Below are 21,595 nucleotides of genomic sequence, written 5' to 3' on the forward strand. Positions count from 1 at the left end.
CCTGTCTGTCTACCTATCTGTCTGTCTGTCTGTCTGTCTACCTATCTGTCTGTCTGTCTGTCTGTCTGGTTGTCTGTCTGCCTGCCTGCCTGCCTGCCTGTCTGTCTGTCTGCATGTCTGTCTGCTTGTCTGTCTGTCTGCATGCCTGTCTGTCTGCATGTCTGTCTGTCTGTCTGCCTGCCTGCCTGTCTGTCTGTCTGGTTGTCTGCCTGCCTGTCTGTCTGCCTGTCTGTCTGCCTGCCTGTCTGTTTGCCTGTCTGTCTGTCAGCCTGTCTGTCAGTCAGTTCATTAGAGCAGACTACTGAAACTCTGAGAGTCTAAATATCTCTGCTCTCTTATAGTCTTCAGGTGGATCTCAGATATGCGTTACTGTGTCACTGGGGGCTGTACGCTCCGTGAAACGTTATGTTTTGATAGTTTGTATGTTGCTTGGGTCCGGGTGGCAGAGATGAGGGAACGACTCAGATTTGTGTTTCCTCCTCCACAACGACATAGTAGGCAGCGGCTCTGACGGCTCGTAGACTGCCGGTGAATAAATATCCCAGCACCGGGAGTCACAGCGGGCTGATGGAGCGCTGAACCGACCAGGTTATTATCGTGTTGTTGGTCAAAAATACAGACGTGCTTGTGGCTGGCAACTGGGTTACTTGTGTGTGCCGCCGGAAGCAGAGTCTCCGGCACCCTATCTTTATCACCCTATATATTCTGTGTTTTAGTGAACCAACAACAGGTGGCTCCTGGTTAGATAATACTGAACAAATGTACAAGCATTTGGATACAAACAGGAGTCTGACCGGTAAGGTGATTGCTTCGGCTTCTTCTTCTTCCAGGTTGTCTTAATAAGTAGTTTAACCAACCTGCTGATGCTGGTGTGACAGAATATTGTTGTGTGTTTTTCCCTCTGTGGCTTTAGGACTGTTGGCAGAGGAGCACACAACTCAGTAGGACAAACCTTTCAGTATGTTGTGTTTTGCCTCTTTGCTATACAATTAATTTACAGTACGTAAATTAGAGGACACGTTTTATATAAACAGACTCCAATTACAATTTCCCCTATAAATGAAACTGTGACTATAAAAACACACATGACAATAATCTGCACTATTGTTTTGTTGTTGTTGGTCCTTTGATAGATGATACATCTATATAAGATAAATGATATGTTGATGTTGCATACAACATTTTATACAATTATACACAATGAACAAGCTTCACCTCTGTTAAATTTCATTCATATTCAACTATTTTGCGTAGAGTAGAAAATGTTTTGGGAGAACATGATCCTGCCCCGACATAATTAAAACCATTTGGCATTCAGCAGTGTGACAGTGGGTGCTGGCCAAAACTAGTTTAATCATTACTCTATCCATCAGAGAGGATGTAGTGGATCAGTCAGTGACAATCATCCACCTAAAATACCTGGTGATTTTAGTGACTGTGTGCTATACCACTTTACTGTAGTGGTTTAGCTTGTGAGATATTGTGGTGACCCACTGGGAACGTAGACATTCACTGAACACTATGAGAGGAGATACGTCTCCTTTAAGACAGGTAACCCAGGAGCTAGCTGGGAAAGGTTAAGAGTTAACGGAAGTGAGAAATGAGGTTGTTATTGTTTTACCTGTCTTGACTGTTGTGGTTGGAGGCTTGACTACTGCCGCTGTATCGCTGTTCATGTTGGGAAGTAAACGTTCGACTTGACAACTTGTCTATCGTCTCCTCGTTACTACACACACCCACATTGGTGACCCTGAACGCTGAGAGAATGCATGTTTGAAGCAAACGGTAATGCAGCGCCGGCAGGAGCTCTGGCTAACGTCTACGCCGCAACGATCAAGTTGCCTGAGTTCTGGCAGCACAGCCTCCGGCCGTGGTTTCAACACATTGAAGCCCAGTTCCAACTGAGAGGGATAACTCAGGACGCTACCAGATACTTTCATGTGGTAGCGGCGCTGGATGCCGCGACAACGGCACGGGCGATGGGGCTGCTGGAGGATCCACTGACGGACGGCAAGTACATTGCTCTCAAAATGCTCCTTTTAAGAACGTTCGAGCTGTCGGAGATGGAGAAGGCGGACCGTCTGTTGTTGCTTACCGGACTTGGCCACAGCAAACCGTCCGAGTTGCTGGAGAGGATGTTGGCTGCTTTGGGTTCAGCGGATCCCGCTTTTCTGTTTACCCACATTTTTCTGTGGGAGCTGGCGCCTGTGCGCACCGCGCTCGCCAGCTCTCCACTCTCCTTCACTAAGGACTATCGCGCGCTGGCTGCTGAGGCCGACAGGATCTTTCTCACCAGCCGGCAGAATTTTGCGCACGCGCTGCTCCCTGCCCAGACCTCGGACCCATTGCGGCTGCCCATCGCCAACGGGACAATGGACTATGTTACTATCACAACAGGTTTGGAACCAAGGCCAAACAGTGTCGCCTGCCATGCACTTTTAGCAACCAGGGAAACTCCAGGGCCGGCGCTCGTTAATGGCCATGAGCGCTGGCGGGGACAGCAGGCTGTTGTTTATTAAGGACGAGGTGTCGAGCCGGTGGCTGCTGGTCGACTCGGGTGCTCAGCGCAGCATTCTCCCTGCATCGGCTGCGGACACCATGGCTGGCGGATACGGCCCCCCGATGGACGCAGCGAATGGCACACCTATACGCACCTACGCCACCAGGTACGTGGAGGTGAGTTTCGGCGGGCGGCGTTTTGGCTGGGACTTCATCATGGCCGCGGTGTCGGTTCCCCTCCTAGGCGCTGATTTTCTGTGTGCCTTTCACCTACTGGTGGGCGTTACGAATTGTCGACTCATCGATGCTGTTTCGTTCTCTACATACTCGTGCACGCCCGGAGGTGTGGGAATGCTCGGCCTGTCCAACATGCTTGCCTCCGGAGACTTGTATCAACGCCTCCTCGCAGAGTTTCCGGACCTCACCACGCCTATGTTTTCGTCAGCCAAGCACAGGGTAGAGCACCATATGGTCACGGACGTCGCTCCGGTCTACGCACGTGCTCAAGGGGGAGTTCATGGCCATGGAGCGCCTTAGCATCGTGCGTCGCTCTGACAGCCCGTGGGCCTCTCCCTTGCACATGGTGACGAAGGCGGACGGTAGTTGGCGCCCCTGCGGAGATTTCCGCCGCCTGAATAACATTACGACCCCCGAGCGGTACCCCGTCTCACACATCCAAGATTTTTCCGCCCACCTCTAGGGAACAGCCATCTTCTCCAAGGTGGACTTAGTGCGTGGCTACCACCAGGTACCGGTCCACCCACGGACGTGCCGAAGACGGCAGTCATTATGCCGTTTGGACTCTTTGAGTTCCTCAGGATGCCTTTCGGACTCAAGGGGGCGGAACAAAAATTCCAGAGGCTGATGAACTCTGTACTGCGAGAAATGCCTTTCTTGTTTGTTTATTTAGACGACATTCTCCTAGCCAGTGCCTGTGCAGAGGAGCACCTGACACACCTCCAGCAGCTGTTCAAGGCTCAGTGCTCATGGGCTAATCGTTAACCCAGCAAAGTGCCAGTTCGGTGTGCCATCCATCAACTTCCTCGGACACCTTGTCTCGCCGGATGGAGCCGTTCCACTCCCCGCCAGGGTGGATGCCGTCGCCAGTTTCCCACGCCCCGCACCGTTAAGTCCCTGCAGGAGTTCCTGGGCATGGTGAACTTTTATAATGGGTTCATTCCCCGCGCGGCTCACCTCATGCGGCCCCTGTACGACGCGCTGCGGGGTAAAAAGCAGAACGCCGATGTGCACTGGTCCCCTGATAGGGACATAGCCTTTGACGATGCCAAGGCTGCGCTGGCCAGCGCTGCTTTACTGGCCCACCCGTCTCCCACTGCCCCGATTGCCCTCACGACTGACACTTCCGACTATGCAGTGGGGGCTGTGTTCGAACAGTGGGTGAGTGGTGCCTAGCAGCCACTCGCTTTTTTCAGCCGCAAGCTACGTGACAGCGAGAAGAATTACAGCACTTTCGACCGGGAGCTCCTAGGTCTCTTTCTCGCCATTCGGCACTTCAGGTTTCTGCTTGAGGGCCGACGCTTCACCGCCTTTGTGGACCACAAGCCACTGACTTTTGCTATGGCCAAGGCCGCCGAGCCGTGGTCTGGCCGCCAACAGCGCCACCTCTCTGCTATTTCAGAGTTCACCACAGACATACAGCACGTAGCCGGAAAGCACAACTTGGTCGCCGACTGCCTCTCTCAACCTGTGGTGGCGGCCGTCCATTTAGGCCTCGACTATGCTGTCATGGCTGCCGACCAGGCCACTGACATGGAAGTGCAGGCCTACCGGACAGCCACCACTGGGCTGCGGTTAGAAGATGTGGAGTTTGATGACGTCAACACCACACTCCTCTGTAATGTCTCCATGGGTCAGTCACGACCTATGGTTCCCACTAGCTGGCGGCGCCGGGTTCATTCACAGCCTTTCGCACCCAGGAGTGAAGGCGTCCACTAAGCTAGTGGGGGCTAAGTTTGTCTGTCCTGGCCTTCGGAAGGACGTGAAGAGCTGGGCTGGCTCCTGTGTGGCGTGCCAGCGTTCCAAGGTGCACCGTCACACAAAGGCCCCCTTGGCACCGTTTCTCGTGCCCGAGAGGCATTTTGATCACGTGAACGTAGACCTTGAGGGCCCCCTGCCCCCCTCCCGGGGGTTCACTCACCTCCTCACTATGGTGGACAGGACGACCAGGTGACCGCGGACGTGGCTCGGGCGTTTGTCGGATCCTGGGTGGCCCGTTTTGGAACACCATCGGATCTCAACTCTGACAGAGGCCCCCAGTTTACGTCCGAGCTCTGGACTGCTGTCGCTGAGAGCCTGGGGGTGAAACTCCACTGCACCACAGCATACAACCCACAGGCCAACGGGCTTTGCGAGCAGTTTCATCGCTCCATGAAAGCCGCTCTGCGGGCCAGCCTCACGGACGGCGGCTGGGTCGACCGACTCCCATGGGTCATGCTCGGCCTCCGCTCTGCCCCCAAGGAGGACCTCCAGGCCTCGTCTGCAGAGCTAGTTTACGGCCAGCAGCTTCGGGTCCCGGGTGAGTTTCTCCCGGTTGCTGCGGCTCCCTGGTCTGCTACATCACAACGAACGGGGCTCCGGCACAGTGCTGATGACTTTGCTCCTATCCCCACTTCTCACCACTGCCTCCCTCCATCCTATGTCTCCAAGGATCTTCAGTCGGCCACCTATGTTTTTATTCGCCATGATGGCCACTGTACTCCCTTGCAGCCTCCCTATGACGGCCCCTTTCGCGTACTGGAGGCAGGGCCGAAAAACTTTTTGGTGGACCAGGGGGGGAAGTCGGAGCGGGTCTCGGTGGACCGTCTCAAACCTGCCCATTTGGACGTGGACAGGCCGGTTGAGCTGGCCGTGCCCCCGCGCCGTGGTCTCACCCCTGCCAGGCCCCGGGACCCTGACCCACCTGTGCTTACCTCAAGCCCTGCACTGGCCCCTGTTGGACGGGCCAAGTCCCCCATCCCTGCACCTTCACTTGTGAAGCGCAGTCGGTTTGGACGCCCACTCCGCCCCCCGCCGGGTGGGCCCTTTCACTTTTGACTGTTCGGTTGTATAGTTTCTTGTTTCAGTTCTAGTGAATTCTGGGGGGGCCTGTGTGGTGACCCACTGGGAACGTAGACATTCACTGAACACTATGAGAGGAGATACGTCTCCTTTAAGACAGGTAACCCAGGAGCTTGCTGGGAAAGGTTAAGAGTTAACGGAAGTGAGAAATGAGGTTGTTATTGTTTTACCTGCCATGACTGTTGTGATTGGAGGCTTGACTACTGCCGCTGTATCGCTGTTCATGTTAGGAAGTAAACGTTCGACTTGACAACTTGTCTATCGTCTCCTCGTTACTACGCACACCCACAATATACAACTTTATCTCATATGTTGGGGTGGGGTGGGGGGTAATGTATGTATGTCACTGGAAAGGCTGGATGACATGATCAATTAAGTGAGAGGTTAAGACTGAAAAAATTAATTTCATAACCTCACCTAACACATGTTATGCTTAACAAATGTCCCTTCAGGCCTCCTTTATGCTAAAATATATTTTAAGCATTGATCTGACTGAGTTTAGTATACATCTGAAACCTTCCCTTTTTCCTACGAGCTGGTCTTCTCTTCATTGAAACATTGTGAGCACAGTATATCTTCATGATTAATTACTCCTGCAACTCATACTTTAAGAAATATACTGCGGTAGGGGAATTATTTGGATCTTTAAGTAAAAGCAGCAATATAGAGTAACAATGTAAAAGTCCAGTAGGAAAACATTTATTTAAGCCTAGAAGTATTATCGGAGACACGCATGGCTTCTTTTAAAGTTACTTTTGGAAAACCAACAATCCACACAATAACTTTTAATACATTTATCATATATTTGTGTAAAAAATGTAAACCTGCTAAATGTATAGCTATAAATGCCAAATAAATATTGTGGACCTCTTTTAACCATGCAAAGAAGATTGCCTAACCCTAACCTTGTTGTTTTTTATACCTTAACTTAAATCTTAACCATAGCATTGTCACATCATAAAACATTATTTCTTCTTATGTATCATGGGACTATGACAGCATTTCATTGCACAGCCCAGTTTTGTAGAATGACAATAAATGACGTGAATCCTTTAAAGCTTCAACAGGGGGTTAGACATTTTTGGTTGATTAGACAATTTTGCATTTTTTGAGAAACAATGGATCGTTTTGTAACTCGACCAAAATATTCCACAAGCACAAGTGAGAGACCCTCCACCTCAGAAACCACCGGTGAAAATGCAAGTGGCGAGGCGGCACCTGCTGCTGATGTAGCAGCTGATAAGGGTAAGCGCAAACAAGAGAAGACTTCTTGTAAACAATAGACAACATAATAAATATATTCAAGTAGAATTATTTCATTTTGTCATGTATCACTTTGATAAGCATAGTGACTGGCCGAGACGGTCATAATTTATCACCAAATCTGTGACACCACATAACAGCACCATTGAGGAAAACAGCAAGATCAGAAAAGTACCTAGCACTACACAAGAGAAGGTTGCAATGAAATGAAATGTATTAAATATGAATCAAGAAGGTCAAGAATGAGACCACCACCACATATATTACTGTAAAGTAGGTCACACTAGCCTTTCCCCCTCTTCACATGGGAGATATTTCCCCCTCCTCAGCACACTGCTGCTGTCTGACTTTATTATTTAGATGTTTGTTTAGTCCAAACTGTGATGGATTATGCATGTGTTATTGTTAGTGCGCAGTGTATACTTGTTTTCTTTGTTTGTGTGCTGTGTCCATGTACAGTATGTTCACACATATATGATATGCACACATTCTTATCTTTAGCAAAAAGAACATCTGCATGTACAGCGTAAATGTGTAAGACAATAATACATTCAGAATTAAAAACATCTAGGAAGAGGAAAGGTGGCGCTGCACTCTGTTAGACATCTTCATGATGGTTTATCAGGGCACTAAATGAGCTGCAATTCATTTGAGATTATTTATGAGCTTCCATATTAGGCAGGGAAAGGAGTGCTCTTTATGTTAATTAGTCTGTGATTCATCTTGAAGAAGGCCTTTTTTTGCCACCGCAGGCAAAAATAGAAAAAGGCCCCATCCTTTTAAATCACAGGAAATGAAGCTAATTGCAGATTGTTAAATCCCAGTGGTAATTCTGAAGCATGTATGAATTATATACTGTATTTTCATGAGAAAGAGAGAAAGAGAGGAGTATAACTGAAAAGGCTGAATTAAACAATCAACGTGATTTGTGTCACAGACGTTAGGTAAATGTGATCATGTTTACATCTGGTCCAGCTGGTATTTCTGACACTGCAAGGTCAGTGTGCACCAGCAAGAACATACACACACACACACACACACACACACACAGAGACACATGCACACACACGGTGGACTTGCCCCAGGCAGTAGATTGTGCAAACAATTATTTCCAAGGTTGGTACTGCCCTAACCCCAGCCTCCCCACAACCACCGCCACCCAAACACACACACAATCACACACATATACAGTATCTGCGTTTAAGGTCTTTTTAAATGCCAACCTTCTTTTGCTTACATCAACAAACAAATAGTGTGTTCTTTCCGCTGACAGGACAAATGTTAGGGTTAGGGTTAGGGTTAACCCTAACTCGTTTTCTCCTCCATTACACACATTCATGAGACAGACTCGGTGGGGGTGTGGAATTAATTTCAAACAACTCAAGTTAATGCCACAGACTAAAGGAAAGAAAACAATTGAACCCCCTGTGTTGCTCTTGTATTGGTATTATATCTAAATTAATGCTGAATGTCAGTGATGAGCTGCACCATACATTAGAAAAAAAGCTTATCATGAAAGTGATATTTTGGTATTAAGCACTCTTAGTAATGTGTAAGGCTTAAAAAACATCCATCCATTTTCTGCCGCTAATCGGAGCCATGTTGTGGTGCCAGCGGGCTCAGGTCACCCATCCAAACCGGAACCCCCTGAAGATCACAAACATAATTGGTGACAAGAGATGTGCAGAGGATGTTAGGGGGGCAGAAGCACAAATGGTCAATGGTCTCCAGGGACCATGCAACCCCCTTCCCGCCCATCATCTCCATGGACAATGTAACCCCCCTCCCCCCCACCATCACCAAAGGTCAGGTGAGCAGAGAGCTGAAGAGACTGCGTCCCACTAAAGCGGCTGGCCCGGACGGAGTGTGTCCAAGGATGCTAAAGGCCTGTTCTGCTGAACTCGGGGAGCCCCTTCTGTGTATGTTCAACCTGAGCTTGCGGCTGGGGAGGGTCCCAGTACTCTAGAAGACTTCATGTCTCATCCCTGTCCTCAAAAAGAAACACCCTAGGGAGCCAGATGACCAATAAAGTATCTATCTATCTATCTATCTATCTATCTATCTATCTATCTATCTATCTATCTATCTATCTATCTATCTATCTATCTATCTATCTATCTATCTATCTATCTATCTATCTATCTACATTCATAAAAGGGCATTTTTGCAAATACATGAATAAATATAAGCCCGGAAAAAAATACAACACTGTTAAAGGAATATTAAAATGGATGTATTCCAAAAAAATGCAAGAGCTAATGCTGAGTCCTTAATGCAGCCGGTTCGAATCCAACCTGCCTTTCTTTGCTGCATCTCATCTCTTTTCTGTCTATCTTCAGCTGTACTAATAAATGCAAGAAAGCCAAAAATAAATAAAAGCATGACTGCGTTTGACTCAAACTTTGCTGATTGATAGTTTATTAATGATAAATGCAAATAAATTACGTATATTTCAGTAAATGATCCTCGCATGTTAACCAGCCCAACTCTTGCCCTCTGACTGTTATTCTCACCTCATCTCACCCGCACCATGCTTAAGTGGGTCTCTGAGTCTCAGTTTATTTACCCGAGCCACTCTCCAAGCAGACTCTCCAAGAAAAAGTTGACAGCTGAAGCAGTACATACTGTCCTTGTTTTACACCACGTTCTTTGAAACGATCGGCCATCTGCATTTTTGGGACATCTAAGAACAGGCTGACATGGTCAGCAATAATCCTCCTTTTAGTCTTTGGAGCGCACCAGCACACTGTGGGCTTGGGCTGTTGCCCCACCGCCGTCACAGTCCTGAATCTTGTGAGGGTTGACCACTGTTCCTCAGGAACCAGATGTTTTTTTGGGACATCTAGGACTCTCATTTCTTTTCCCAAGCAGATTGGATGGTAGTCGGCTGGTGTTTTTTTTCTTTCAAAATTGGTCATCTAGATGGGAGATGAGCAGTCGGGGGATTGAAGATGTTTTTGTCATAAGTTTCAAGGAGAAGTTTTTATGGCGGGCATGCAGCACCAGCCTAAGGTATCCAGCAGCCGGAAGCAGACAGATCCAAAGGAGATTATCCATTTACCTTATTTGCAGACACAACAGGGAGAGTCTGAAACCATTTTGCCTAAAAAAAGACAAAAGAAGGAACATTGATGTGACATTTAGCAGTTGTTATTTGTTGGTGGGACTTGTGTGTAAGGACAGCACAATCAGAGGTCCTGTTGCTTGCTGTGTGGGTTGGACTTTTGATGGTGCATGGCTTACATTTCTTTAAGTTAAACAGAGCAATCACCAAACAGAAACTATAAATGTGAGAGCAGGAGACAAATTGTGTAATGGAATGTTTTAAATTCAATGTTTAATTGGTTCAAGAGTCAATGGAAATGACAGCGCTACCATCCTGATTAATCATCACTGTGTACAAAATAGAGGAAATACATACCCAGAGAATAAAACCATAATAAAAAAGGAAATCAAACTATATTACACAGACAAGGAATCACAGAAAGGTCAAATTGCAGGTTTTTTTTGCATCTGTGTGTTGAAATGTTTGGATTCAGAGATTTTATTAAGTGTGCCTTCGAAGTGCATCTTCTTGAACAGCAGAACCGTTCTGTGATAGTTGCTTGGCAAAGCGTTAAGTATTAACAAACCTGTCAATATTCAAACCAGTTGCTCGACACAGGTCTCAGAAGATTCCACTGGAAACCCATGTGGGCCAGGAGATGTTCCTCTTTGCATTTTTTATGTGCTGTTATTGTCCTTACCAAAGTGCCACTTTGTTGCATCTGATGTTAGCGATCAATATGACTACAGACGTTACTTTCCTCAACAACCTCAACAACAATCAATCATGGAGAGATAGCACTCCATAGTACTGTCATGCTCTCATAGAACGTAGAAGAATTGAACTTTTTCACTTTTAGATTGACACATACAGTAATACAAGTTGCTAAATGTTGGTCACATGGCACAATGCATATTAACACAATATGTGCTTTGTTATGTTCTGTACAGACATGTGTTATTGAAAAAGGAAAATATTACTTTTAACAGGTGACACCACTTTTGGTGTATTGCACTGATCATTTAGTATTGCAGTTGCTTTTATCTACAAGACTGAAATTGTCCTTCATTCCCCGCCCTATCTAATCAGAATCAGAATCAGAAATCCTTTAATCCCACGACGGGGAAATTTACATTGTTACAGCAAAGAGAGTACACAATTCAAATAAATAATAAATAATAATACATAAAGTGAATGATCAGCATGATAGCATGAAATGAAATGAACTATATGATAATGAAGAGGTGGCAGATAGCTGTGTGTATGAATCTGAAAATAGCTATTCTCGATTGTATTTGTGTTGCATCTTTACCAGGTAGTGGTTTGCTGCCATTGTTGACATTAGATCTGTTGGTGCTGGTTGTGTTTTCCTTTTTTATTGGCCACAATTATTTAACTAAGAGCAGACTGAGGCCCGGGACCTCAGGACAGGTCTTCATTTTTTTGTAGTTCCAGATCTAATTAGAGAGCTGTAAGATAACAGAATGGGATGCCTGTCTCCGTCTGGGGACATCCAACATCTATGTGAAGGTCAAAGACACCCAGACATTAGCTTGTACTTCAAAGTAGATTAAAGTTTTGAGTAAGTTTGTGTTTGTGTTTGTGTGGAAAAAGTACATATTCACTGATTAAGTTGCTTTCTTCTATGTTTTCTTATTCATGTCTCTGGTCATTCAGAATTATTACATATACGGCCTGCTAACTCTCAAGTATTAACTGTGAGACTCAACTGGCAGGAGAGGAACTTGACACTTTCACACGCTCTCACATGTCTACTTTGTCACTTAGTTAAAAACAAAGGTAAAACTGATGATGTTGAAAAAGAGCACACTGACAGCGTAGGGACAGACAGGACAGAGCAGCTCCGTGTAAAACCTCATCAAGCCAGCCACCGCTTGGATTGTGATGCTATTCGTCAATTACGGTAAAGGAACTAGGAGCGGGCCAATAAAGACGAAAAAACGTGCAATATAGCAATTATTTCTCATAATTTATACACCAAATAAAACCGTTAATAAAGCCTAATTTGATGAGTTTCCATGATAGGTTTGCTCTTTCAGTAGTAGTTACTCTACAGCAGGGGTGGGGAACCTTTTTCCTATCAAGGGCCATTTTTTTTTACAACATCCTTCGAGGGCCATACTAATTACTGAACTCATAACCTCTGCAATATTTGTTTAAGACACAGCCCATTCATTTCACTTTTCTTTTATGCTGTGCAAAAAGGCAACTTTTTTTATCCATGTATCTTCTGTTTTATCAGAAATCAGAATCCTTTATTAGTCCCACAACGGGGAAATGTATCTTGTCACAGCAAAGGACATATGAAGTAAAAAGGCAGTACACAATAATTAAAGAGAATAAAACATAATATAAGTACCAAGTGGTTGATAAAAAATAAAGTGAATATTGTGAATATAAAGTGAGACATTCCAGATCCAGCTTTTTCTGTTTTACACTCACCATGCTGCGTTCGCTAATGTCAATGACAGTCTCGTTTAACATGGAAGTTTTTTGACATGACGTGACCACGTGATGACACAATGGTACTGAGATATTTTACTGTACCGTTTGCTCTGATAAACATTTCCTACATTTATTCAAATTCCTTCAAATGTATCTTAATTGTCCATTTCAAAAATGCTTTACAAACTTTTGCTTTGAATCGGGGCTGCAGAGAAACAGTACAAAACTAAATTACAGAAAAACAAAATAAGACAGTACCAGTGACGAGCTGAGGATTGGTATTGCTTTTAGAAAGTTACTTCAAAGTAAAGTTATAACTAATGGTATTACTTTCCTCATTTAGGATGGAGGACATTTTACATTTTACATTTGGAAGCACTTAGTGTGTGCTCACTTAGCTCATAGATGCAGTGCACGTGCGTGTACATCAGAGAGTTTAAAAGTGTTTAAACAGCCGGCTCCAAATGTAAGGTCCTCCGTGTGTCTGCAAGGACAACAATTGATTTGAGGGTGAAAAGAAACGTGGCATGTGTACGGCCCCTTCGAGTATCTAATGAACCAATAAGCACAGTGGCCTGTGTAGGATTTCAACCACAAGCTATGTTTTCTGAAATTAAATTTTAATTAGTAAAAACCAAAGTAAGTTAAAAACATGTGAAAATAGAAAGTGACAGCTCTCATTCTAAAAAGTTGATTCACTACGAGCCCCACCGTCCAAGCCTCTGCCCTGGTAGTATTTTACAATATGGCCTCTCCCTTCTCAGTCCCATCCCTGAGACAGAATGCAGGTACATCCCTCAGCATTGATACTATTCATTTGAAGAAATAAATTAGTCAGTAACTTAAGTGCACACTTTAGTTATTCAAGGCCATTACTTGTGAATTCCAGGAAGCAAATTAGGTAATTGTAGGGCACAAATCAATAATTGGAACAATTCCTGGGATACAAATGATTATCTAAGGGAACTGTTCTCAATATTTCTCATTCTAAAAGTTACCCTTGATACCTACTGGTCTCCCAAAGTAATACTGTAGCTTCAGGAAGGTTCTGGACTCATGTGATATTGTAGCACTTTTTAATGGATTTGCTTAACAAAGTGCTACAAAGCTAAGGAATGTGTGTTACTTCATCAACCTATTAAAAGTAAAGAGAATTTGCTCAACAAAGCAAACCTTTAGAAGAGCGAGGCACAACGCCCATCTTACAAACCTGTCAGTGTCACATCTGAAATGAATCAGACATTTGTGATTTAGCTCAATTATTGGTCATTTTTAATCATCATCTCCTCATCTTGCTTTAGTAAAAGTCAGCAGTCATTTCTGCCCTGAAGCTGATGCAGTGTTTCACATTATTACACAGGAGGAAATAATTCATTCGAGCAGATTTATTAATTCTGGGTTTTGTTGATGCTGGTTTTTGGATGATACTTTTTTGTACTTTTTGTGGATTACAACACATGGCTAGTTTTGCATCAGAGGGAAATAACAGGAAGACTTCATCACAGAGACTATAAGAAGCAATCAAGATCATTATAAACGTCAATGATGGAGTCCCAACCCCTCCCCTCCTCCTCCCCCACCCTCCCCTGTCTCCCAGGGTTCCCTGATTATGGGTTGTATTCCGCGGCCAGCAGTGACGTGCGGGGAGCAGCGCCCTACTCCCTGGCTGACTATGGCTCCCTGGGGGCCCAGGCGGCTGCTCAAATCCTGCCCAGTGAGCATGCCAGCTCATCCTGCAACTCTCCCAACTCCCTCCAGCACCACCTGCACAGCCCGGACCCTTTTAAGAGCCCAGGTGTGTATCTTCATGTCTCTGCCCCTCCCACACATGCATGTAGACTCACAGACAACACAACGTAACAACAACGTGTGTAAGAGACAGAAGGTGTGGAGGGTGATAATGAAGCAGTGAAGCATGACACTGTGTGGCAGTACTGGCAATGTGCCCAGAATGCAGTGCATGCTTTTGATAGCTCTGCCTTCAGAGAATTGTTTTCACAGAATTAGATTTCTGTTGTTTTGCCATCATCACTTTTCACTTGGAGTATTGTCAAATTAGTACATTTGTTGTTTATGAGTTGTACTTGATCAAATTCATAAATACTACCCTCTACAGAGATCTCTATCAGAATGCATCGCTTGTGTTTTTTTTAGTTCTTGCATGCGTTAATATTAAAGTTTTGTAGCACAAAATAAAAAGAGGGTCATTTTTTTATTACAAAATGTCCCTTGAGTTTGTGGGTCCAGAGGACACAACATGTGGAATGAACAGTGAGCACATGTGAATGTACTGAGAGAAACCCTTCCAGCACACACACTGAGAGCCAGCTGCTGGTTGTGTTAGTGCTGACTGCTGTATTTCATGTATCAGGTGTTTTTTGTTTTGCAAAATAAACTAAATGTGAAGCGACAGTAGTGGAGTGGCAAAGCTGCCACCTCAGCCACACATAGTGGCCATTATGGGCTATAAACAAAAAGCCATATACTACTCTGAGCTCCAAGGTTATTAGGTACACCTTGCTAAATCTAGTTGAACACAACACAACAGCCCTCCAGTAAATCCTACCAATATAATGGCATCAAATTCAGGTTTGAAACTTTTGAAACCTACATCTTCGTGAAACATCACAATAAATCTTTGGAAATCAACATTGACCAACCCAAATATAGTTTGGGTACACAACCTTCACCTCTATCTGACAGTGAAAGTGAAATCCTTGTGTGGTGCAGTTTTAAAGCAGTTTCATTTGCTTGATTTAAAAAGCCTGTACTGAGACCATAGACCTTCCATTCATTCAGTAAGCAACATGTCACCCTAAATAAGGCTGTAGCCCCCACCTCCTTTATTAATAGGTGTGTCACTAAATGGCACTCAGAGGACAAAAGTGAGCAGATCTCTGTGTTACAGGTGGGCTGCAACACTTGTATTAAGTGTATGCAGTGTACAAAACATTCAGCCAGCTCACTTTTAGCTGTCACTAACTATCACTTTCAGCAGGTAAAATGAAAAATGTTCCTACTTAATGTTATTCCTTTGAGTAGTTTGATAACATGCCAAAAGTAAACTTGGTTGATGTCAGTGTCTGTACTTTTGTAGGCTCTGATCAGAATCAGGGCCCAAAAAACGTTGTTGACACCCTGGTTCCCTGGTTTTAATATATTGTTTTGTATTATGTCATTTGTGATGAAGAATCATAAAGTAATCAATGTCATTTAAAACTAAATGTAATGCTTTTACTTTAATAACAACATTCAACATATAATATCATAACCAAAAGCTTTATATTTAATGCAGTCATTATGAAAAATAAATGTATGTGTGTGTGTCCTTGCTTTAGCAGACACAGTTCAAATCCTTATCAAAATGAATAATCACTCACACAGCTATGAAGTTTCTCTTCTTGCCCTTATTCACTGGGTCAATGTAATGCACAGTGTTGAATTATGGTATGCATGTATACTGTGCACTAATGATAGAAGGTAACCACGCAGGCCATTGTGTGGCACAGGTATCCCAAACAATATGGCATGTGTCTCCGATGATCCCTCTCATTTCTGATCAACCAGACATCATGAGTTTGTGTGGCGCTCACCCCAGACACACTGTGAGAGGCCTTTCACATTTTCTTTACAGAATGAACTCACAGTGTGCATTGCATATTATCGCTTTTCTTAACATGTGCTGTAAATGCTACTGTACAGTATATAGTCTAATGTACTTTACTCCTATAACACATGCCTCACTCCAGGAGTATGTGTATGTGTGTGCCGTGCAGTCTTTGAGCATACATTACCGAGAACTCCCTGCGTTATGTTAGGCTAGATTCAATACCTCGAGCACTTTGGAGTAAGATAATCACAATCATATATTTAAGAGTCTGGGGGAGAAGGGGACGTGGATGTGGGTGTGGTAAGTGTAGAAGCTCTCCTACGACAGGTGTTGATTAGATGAGGGCCTAGTCCCCCTGTGCAATTTATACCACACATTCATACACTGTCTGGCAGTCATAGAGAACGCCAATGAGAGGCTAAAGGTGAGAAGATTTTTTTATATATATATTTGCCGAATGTGGAATAATTTTTTAGCTGTACTTATGGGAATATCACATCTTGTACAGAGCAGTATTCACTTGATTATTCTGTCACTTTTTACTCTTAACAGTCCATTACACAAACAAAATGGCCAACTAAAACAGTCAATGAAAGTCAAAGGAACATTTATGCCTTTGTTCATTTCAGCTGATCTTTATTCCATATAGTTACATTATATTTTATATACCTTCCTACCCTGTCTGTGACGTGAAGACGTAATGCTTAAAAAACGGCAATTATATTCTCTAATTATTTCTATCAAGGCTCAGTTCATCGTTGTCTTGGTCTTTTCTTGGGATTTGTTGACAATAAGACAGAATATCACCAGTGTTATCCTTCAATTCCCCCCTGCATACACACACACACACACACACACACACACACTCACACACACGCACACTCATTCACGCGCACACGCACACGCACACGCACACACACACACACACACACACACACACACACACACACACACACACACACACACACACACACACAGATGGCAGTGTCTGCAGCGTTAAGCCCCCACTGCAGAGTTAAAGCTGCAGTGAGGGTAGTAACTAAGGTAAATGTTAGCTAACACTAGTTAATTAGACAGAACAGGTTTATTTTAGTGTTACCTGTGAATCTATCCTGATGGTTTTATCTTCCACTCATCTTAATCTACTCCTGACTTTAAAATTAAAAACACCTTCCACACAATCAGGAAACAGAGTGCTGCTATTCATTTTCCCCCAGGCACATCTTTTGACTATCTTCAACGTGTGTTTATAGTTTGGAGCATGTTGAGTAAATGTAAGCGTAAAGATGACTGAGCTTGTTCAATGCTTTGCTGTGATTGTTGCATGGAAGGAAAGATCCAATGAGATCCAGCGGGATGCGGTTGCCGTCCATAAACATGCACAGATTTGTACGTTTGTCCAAACCTTAAAAAACTTCTAACCGTATCAAACTCGTGCTGTAACCAAGTAAGTAACCAGAGGAATTACCACTTCATGTAAATGCTCAAATCTAGCTTTGAACTAAGTTCCTGACAGAAGAGAATATGCCAAGTCAAGTGGCATTTCATCATGAAAGTAACTGTCATTTACCAAATCATTACTGAAGCATGAAGATTGTGTGAAATAAAGTGTGTGCCTGGTAATAGTCAACCTTTATCTCTGAGTGCCACTTGTTATAAGTTCTCAGACTGACCTGTCTCCTGGCCCTTCCTACAACAGGAAGCAACCTAACCCGGCCTGGAGCCTTTCCTGGGGCCAACAGTCCTGGCCCTGTGGCTGACCTTTATGGAACCACTAGTCAGGACTCTGGTGTGGGCAACTACATCAGTGCCACCAGCCCTCAGCCAGGCTCTGGCTTCAGCCACAGCATTGCTGTAAGTATATCTAGTTTTCATCATCATCATCTAGCTGTTGAACTCCTTGTGGCTAAACTCATTCCTCACTCTCTCCTCATTCTCCTTATTTCACCAAAAATAGAAATGGAGGATTTTGAATGGTCTTTTAATGGTTACACACATGTACACAGCACACACCGTGAAATGTAGACTCTGCTATGATATTTAACCGCAGTGGGCAGTTATTTTATTATCAGCCCCCCGGGGAGCAGGGTGGGGGTCCGATGCCTTCTTTAAGGACACCTCGGCAGTGCCCAGGTGAACCTTTTATAGTACCAGTCCATACTCCATACTTGGTCCAATGGGCTCACTGAAATAGAGATCATTTGGATTGTCCGGCTCTTGAATCATTGTGTCTAACGTTGTGCAATCACTTTACCTGCTGCTTTAACATTCATGCTTACGCTCGGGCCACTCTGCCTGCCATTAGCAGCAGATGACCTCGCTGAACTGCTGCGGCTTGCACGCATGTGGTGTTAAACCAGGCACATTGTTGCTGCTGCACAGCTCCGGCTATACTGCCTGCCTTTTCTTTCTACATTTACTGTGCCTTTCATAGTGGCCATTAATAAAAGAATGTTTCATTTAATTTCATTATAAATGTCATTTATATTTATTTTAGACAGCAAAGGGTTAAGAAGCTTTGGTGTGTTTGACCTCCTGCTTTTTGGTGCGCGCACACATACACACACACACATACACGCACACACACACACACACACACACACACACACACACACACACACACACACACACACACACACACACACATTGTGAATACCATTTGGTATAGTAGTTTTTCAGAAAACCCAGCAATGCATGGGTTCATTTGACTGTTGAGATTTACATCGATGTTGGCTGATAATGATGACGTGGTATGCATTATATTTATGCATATTTACTCAAGTGTGCTGCATTCATCAAAGAAACTAAATCCAATACATGCATCCATGCATCATGTAGACCCACTTAAACTGCATAGGGTAGTGGTGGGCTGGAGCCTATCTTACAATATATTAACTTTCAGTATAAAGACAAAAAAGCTTTTACACGTACAATCACACTTTTGGCCAATTTAGAGTTTCCAATTCTCCTAACCTGCATGTCTGTGGAATGTAGAAGGAAACCAGAGCATCCAGAAGAGACGCACACACACATGAATTACATGCAAACTCCAAAGACCCCAAAACCCACAATGTAAACACATTCCTCTGTTAACACATTTTGTATGTAAATGTAGCTTTCAAAGATGTTATTATGACACATTGATATATAACATTCATTAACATGAATATGATAAGCCTCACAATTAGTTTCCTCTGAAGTTTAAACATTTCCTCAAAGTACATTTTAGAACAAACAAAAAGAAAGACATTCATCTCTAATCTCTGTATTGTTTGCAGACGTGTTGATCTGTGATTGTGAAAGATCTGTAGATCAGGTTCATTTTATAGATGATGACCTCTAAAAATAAATTGCTGCTTTCAGAGCTTGACATCATGGTGAGGTTATATGAAGTTTTTATTGGACTCTGATCCGTTTAAGTTAACACTCACAAACATGTATTTTAAACTAGTATTTTGTAAACCAACAGCCCCACAAATATTGGATAATTTACAGAAAATAGAAACTTATTTTTGAATAAATGTGTTTAAGTTTCAAATAACAATAAGCAGTTCGACTGGGGCTGAAATACAAACGGGTTATCAAGTGTCTTGTTATCACAAGTTATTTTTTGCTAAGCATGCTTCAGGAACTATCAGTTTCTGACTTGTTCTCAGTCATGCTGAGGGACAACAGTCAAGTTATCTGTCTTTGTTGAGCCACTATAGTTTGTCATTTATGCAACCAAAGTAAATCAAATGACATGTTCATAGTTAAAATACATATGGTACAGATTGATCAAACCTTCATAGATACCAACCTGTTCGTCATTTCAGAAATCAAATTGTTGGTGTTCAACTGATGATGTATGTATTGTCCTTTGATTTGCCATTCTTGCTGGCTTCACATCCTTTGAATAAACTACACTCACCAGTAATTTGCTACTTTTTACTTTTTTTCCAAGAAATGCGTACTGACACCGTTACTAATTGTACATTTTAGGGTCCATTGATTGCGACAGCTTTTACAAATGGATACCATTGAAAGCTAACAGGTGACTGGTTGCCATCTCATTTGAGGTATTATATACTATTTCTATATCACAACTCTATCTGCCCATTCAGACATGTATTGTTCTTGTATTCCTTGTTTACATCTTATGTTCCCTGTCATTTTTGTTTCTATCATATTTATTGTTGACATTGTTCCTTAATAAATTGTCACAACTATTCAAATGGTTTGTGCCAGCACAGCTATAAAGTATATCAACAACAATGGCAAGCTTTTTGAAAGTTGTATGAAAAAATTTGGATTCTCTATGAGGCATCCTTGCTTTGTAACTGCAGCATTCACCATGGTTTGACTCATGCATGCATGCACACAAAGGTTTACCCACTGTTGCTTTCTCTGACATTTGCCCAGTTAGTTTGGAGTTTTAGAATGAAGGGTGGGGGATAGTGTTATTCATCCTTTTTTCATTTTCAGTCTTGAAATGACTACCTTTTTTGTGTTTCTCAAATATAACCATAAAACTTACTTCTACTTCATGTATTTCATACATAAAATAATGCATGTTATGTGCCTGCCACTGATTCTGTGCTGGGACTGTATGTATTGGTCCACAAACCAATATTAACGAACACGGACCTACATTTGCTCTGAAATTTTAACTTCTTTTGATGAAGACATGCAATTGTGAAATGTAAGAGTAAAGCGGACGTGATTGACACAGGCATATTTGTGTGCATAAAAGACTTCTCATCATTCAAGGAATAATGTTCATGGTAGCCCTCAAGCTTTTTCTTCACTTACTTTGAAAGTTGAGCAGATCGCTGAGGGATGTAGACGTGTGACGTGTTGCCCAGTGCACATGTTCGGCTGGGGGCACAATGCAAGTGTTTGAAAACTCAGAGAGATCATTTAATGAGAAATGATCAGTTCTCACTAAATGATCACATTCTACGAGATAATAATATAACATTACAGATGTGATTAAGGACATCTGTCACACATACTCTTTTTACCTGTATGTTGAAGATGTACAGATGGACAGAATTTCCACTGGACTTTTCCCCTCCAACTGTAATTCAAACCCATTGGGCACCAGCCTTGTGGTGGAAAATTCTAAGAAGTCTAGTTTCTATTCCTATTTTCTGTTCATTTTTTCCCCTAATTTTAAATGGCCATTTTTATTATGCGCTGGAGCATAACGTCAATCTGAACCGTGAAAGGGGGTAGACATCCATGACAACACAAAATAATGCCCTTATAATGATACCACTGAGATGGCTTAGTGTTGTGCCCAACCACATCATGCTCCAGCAAAAAAAGAAAAGCAGAATCTTGTGCTGCTTTAACATCCTGCTGCAGGGATTTGCTCCCATTTAACCACAAGAGCATTAGTGAGGCCCAACACTGATGTTGGCCGATAAGGCCTGACCTGTAGTTAGTTCTAGTCCATCCCATGGGTGTTGTTTTGGGTTGAGGTCAGGGGTCCACGCAGGACAGTCAACTTCTTCACAACAAGCTGGTGAAGAAACCATTTCAGGAGGCTTTGTGGATAGGCATTGTCATGTTGAAACAGGAAAGGGCCACACACAAGGATCACATTAGCCATTTTTTGGACTTACTTAACACAGGATCAATCAAGTCAA

At 43.4% G+C, this 21,595-nt stretch overlaps 1 protein-coding gene across 5 annotated transcripts in view; it reads left to right on the plus strand.

Moving 5' to 3' along the window:
* Nucleotides 1-21,595, plus strand: part of LOC115017394 (RNA-binding protein Musashi homolog 2-like) — a 224,785-nt gene that overhangs the window by 193,364 nt on the left and 9,826 nt on the right. For 3 of the 5 annotated variants that reach the window (XM_029445784.1, XM_029445782.1, XM_029445783.1), the window contains exons 12-13: nucleotides 13,950-14,147; nucleotides 17,662-17,816. In XM_029445784.1, coding sequence (XP_029301644.1) covers nucleotides 13,950-14,147; nucleotides 17,662-17,816 — 353 coding nt within the window. Of the gene's footprint in view, nucleotides 1-13,949; nucleotides 14,148-17,661; nucleotides 17,817-19,943; nucleotides 20,021-21,595 lie in introns of all 5 variants that reach the window. The other 2 variants (XM_029445785.1, XM_029445786.1) reach the window with 2 other exon arrangements.

This window comes from Cottoperca gobio, chromosome 13, assembly GCF_900634415.1.
Source record: "Cottoperca gobio chromosome 13, fCotGob3.1, whole genome shotgun sequence".
NCBI classification, from domain to species: Eukaryota; Metazoa; Chordata; class Actinopteri; order Perciformes; family Bovichtidae; genus Cottoperca; species Cottoperca gobio.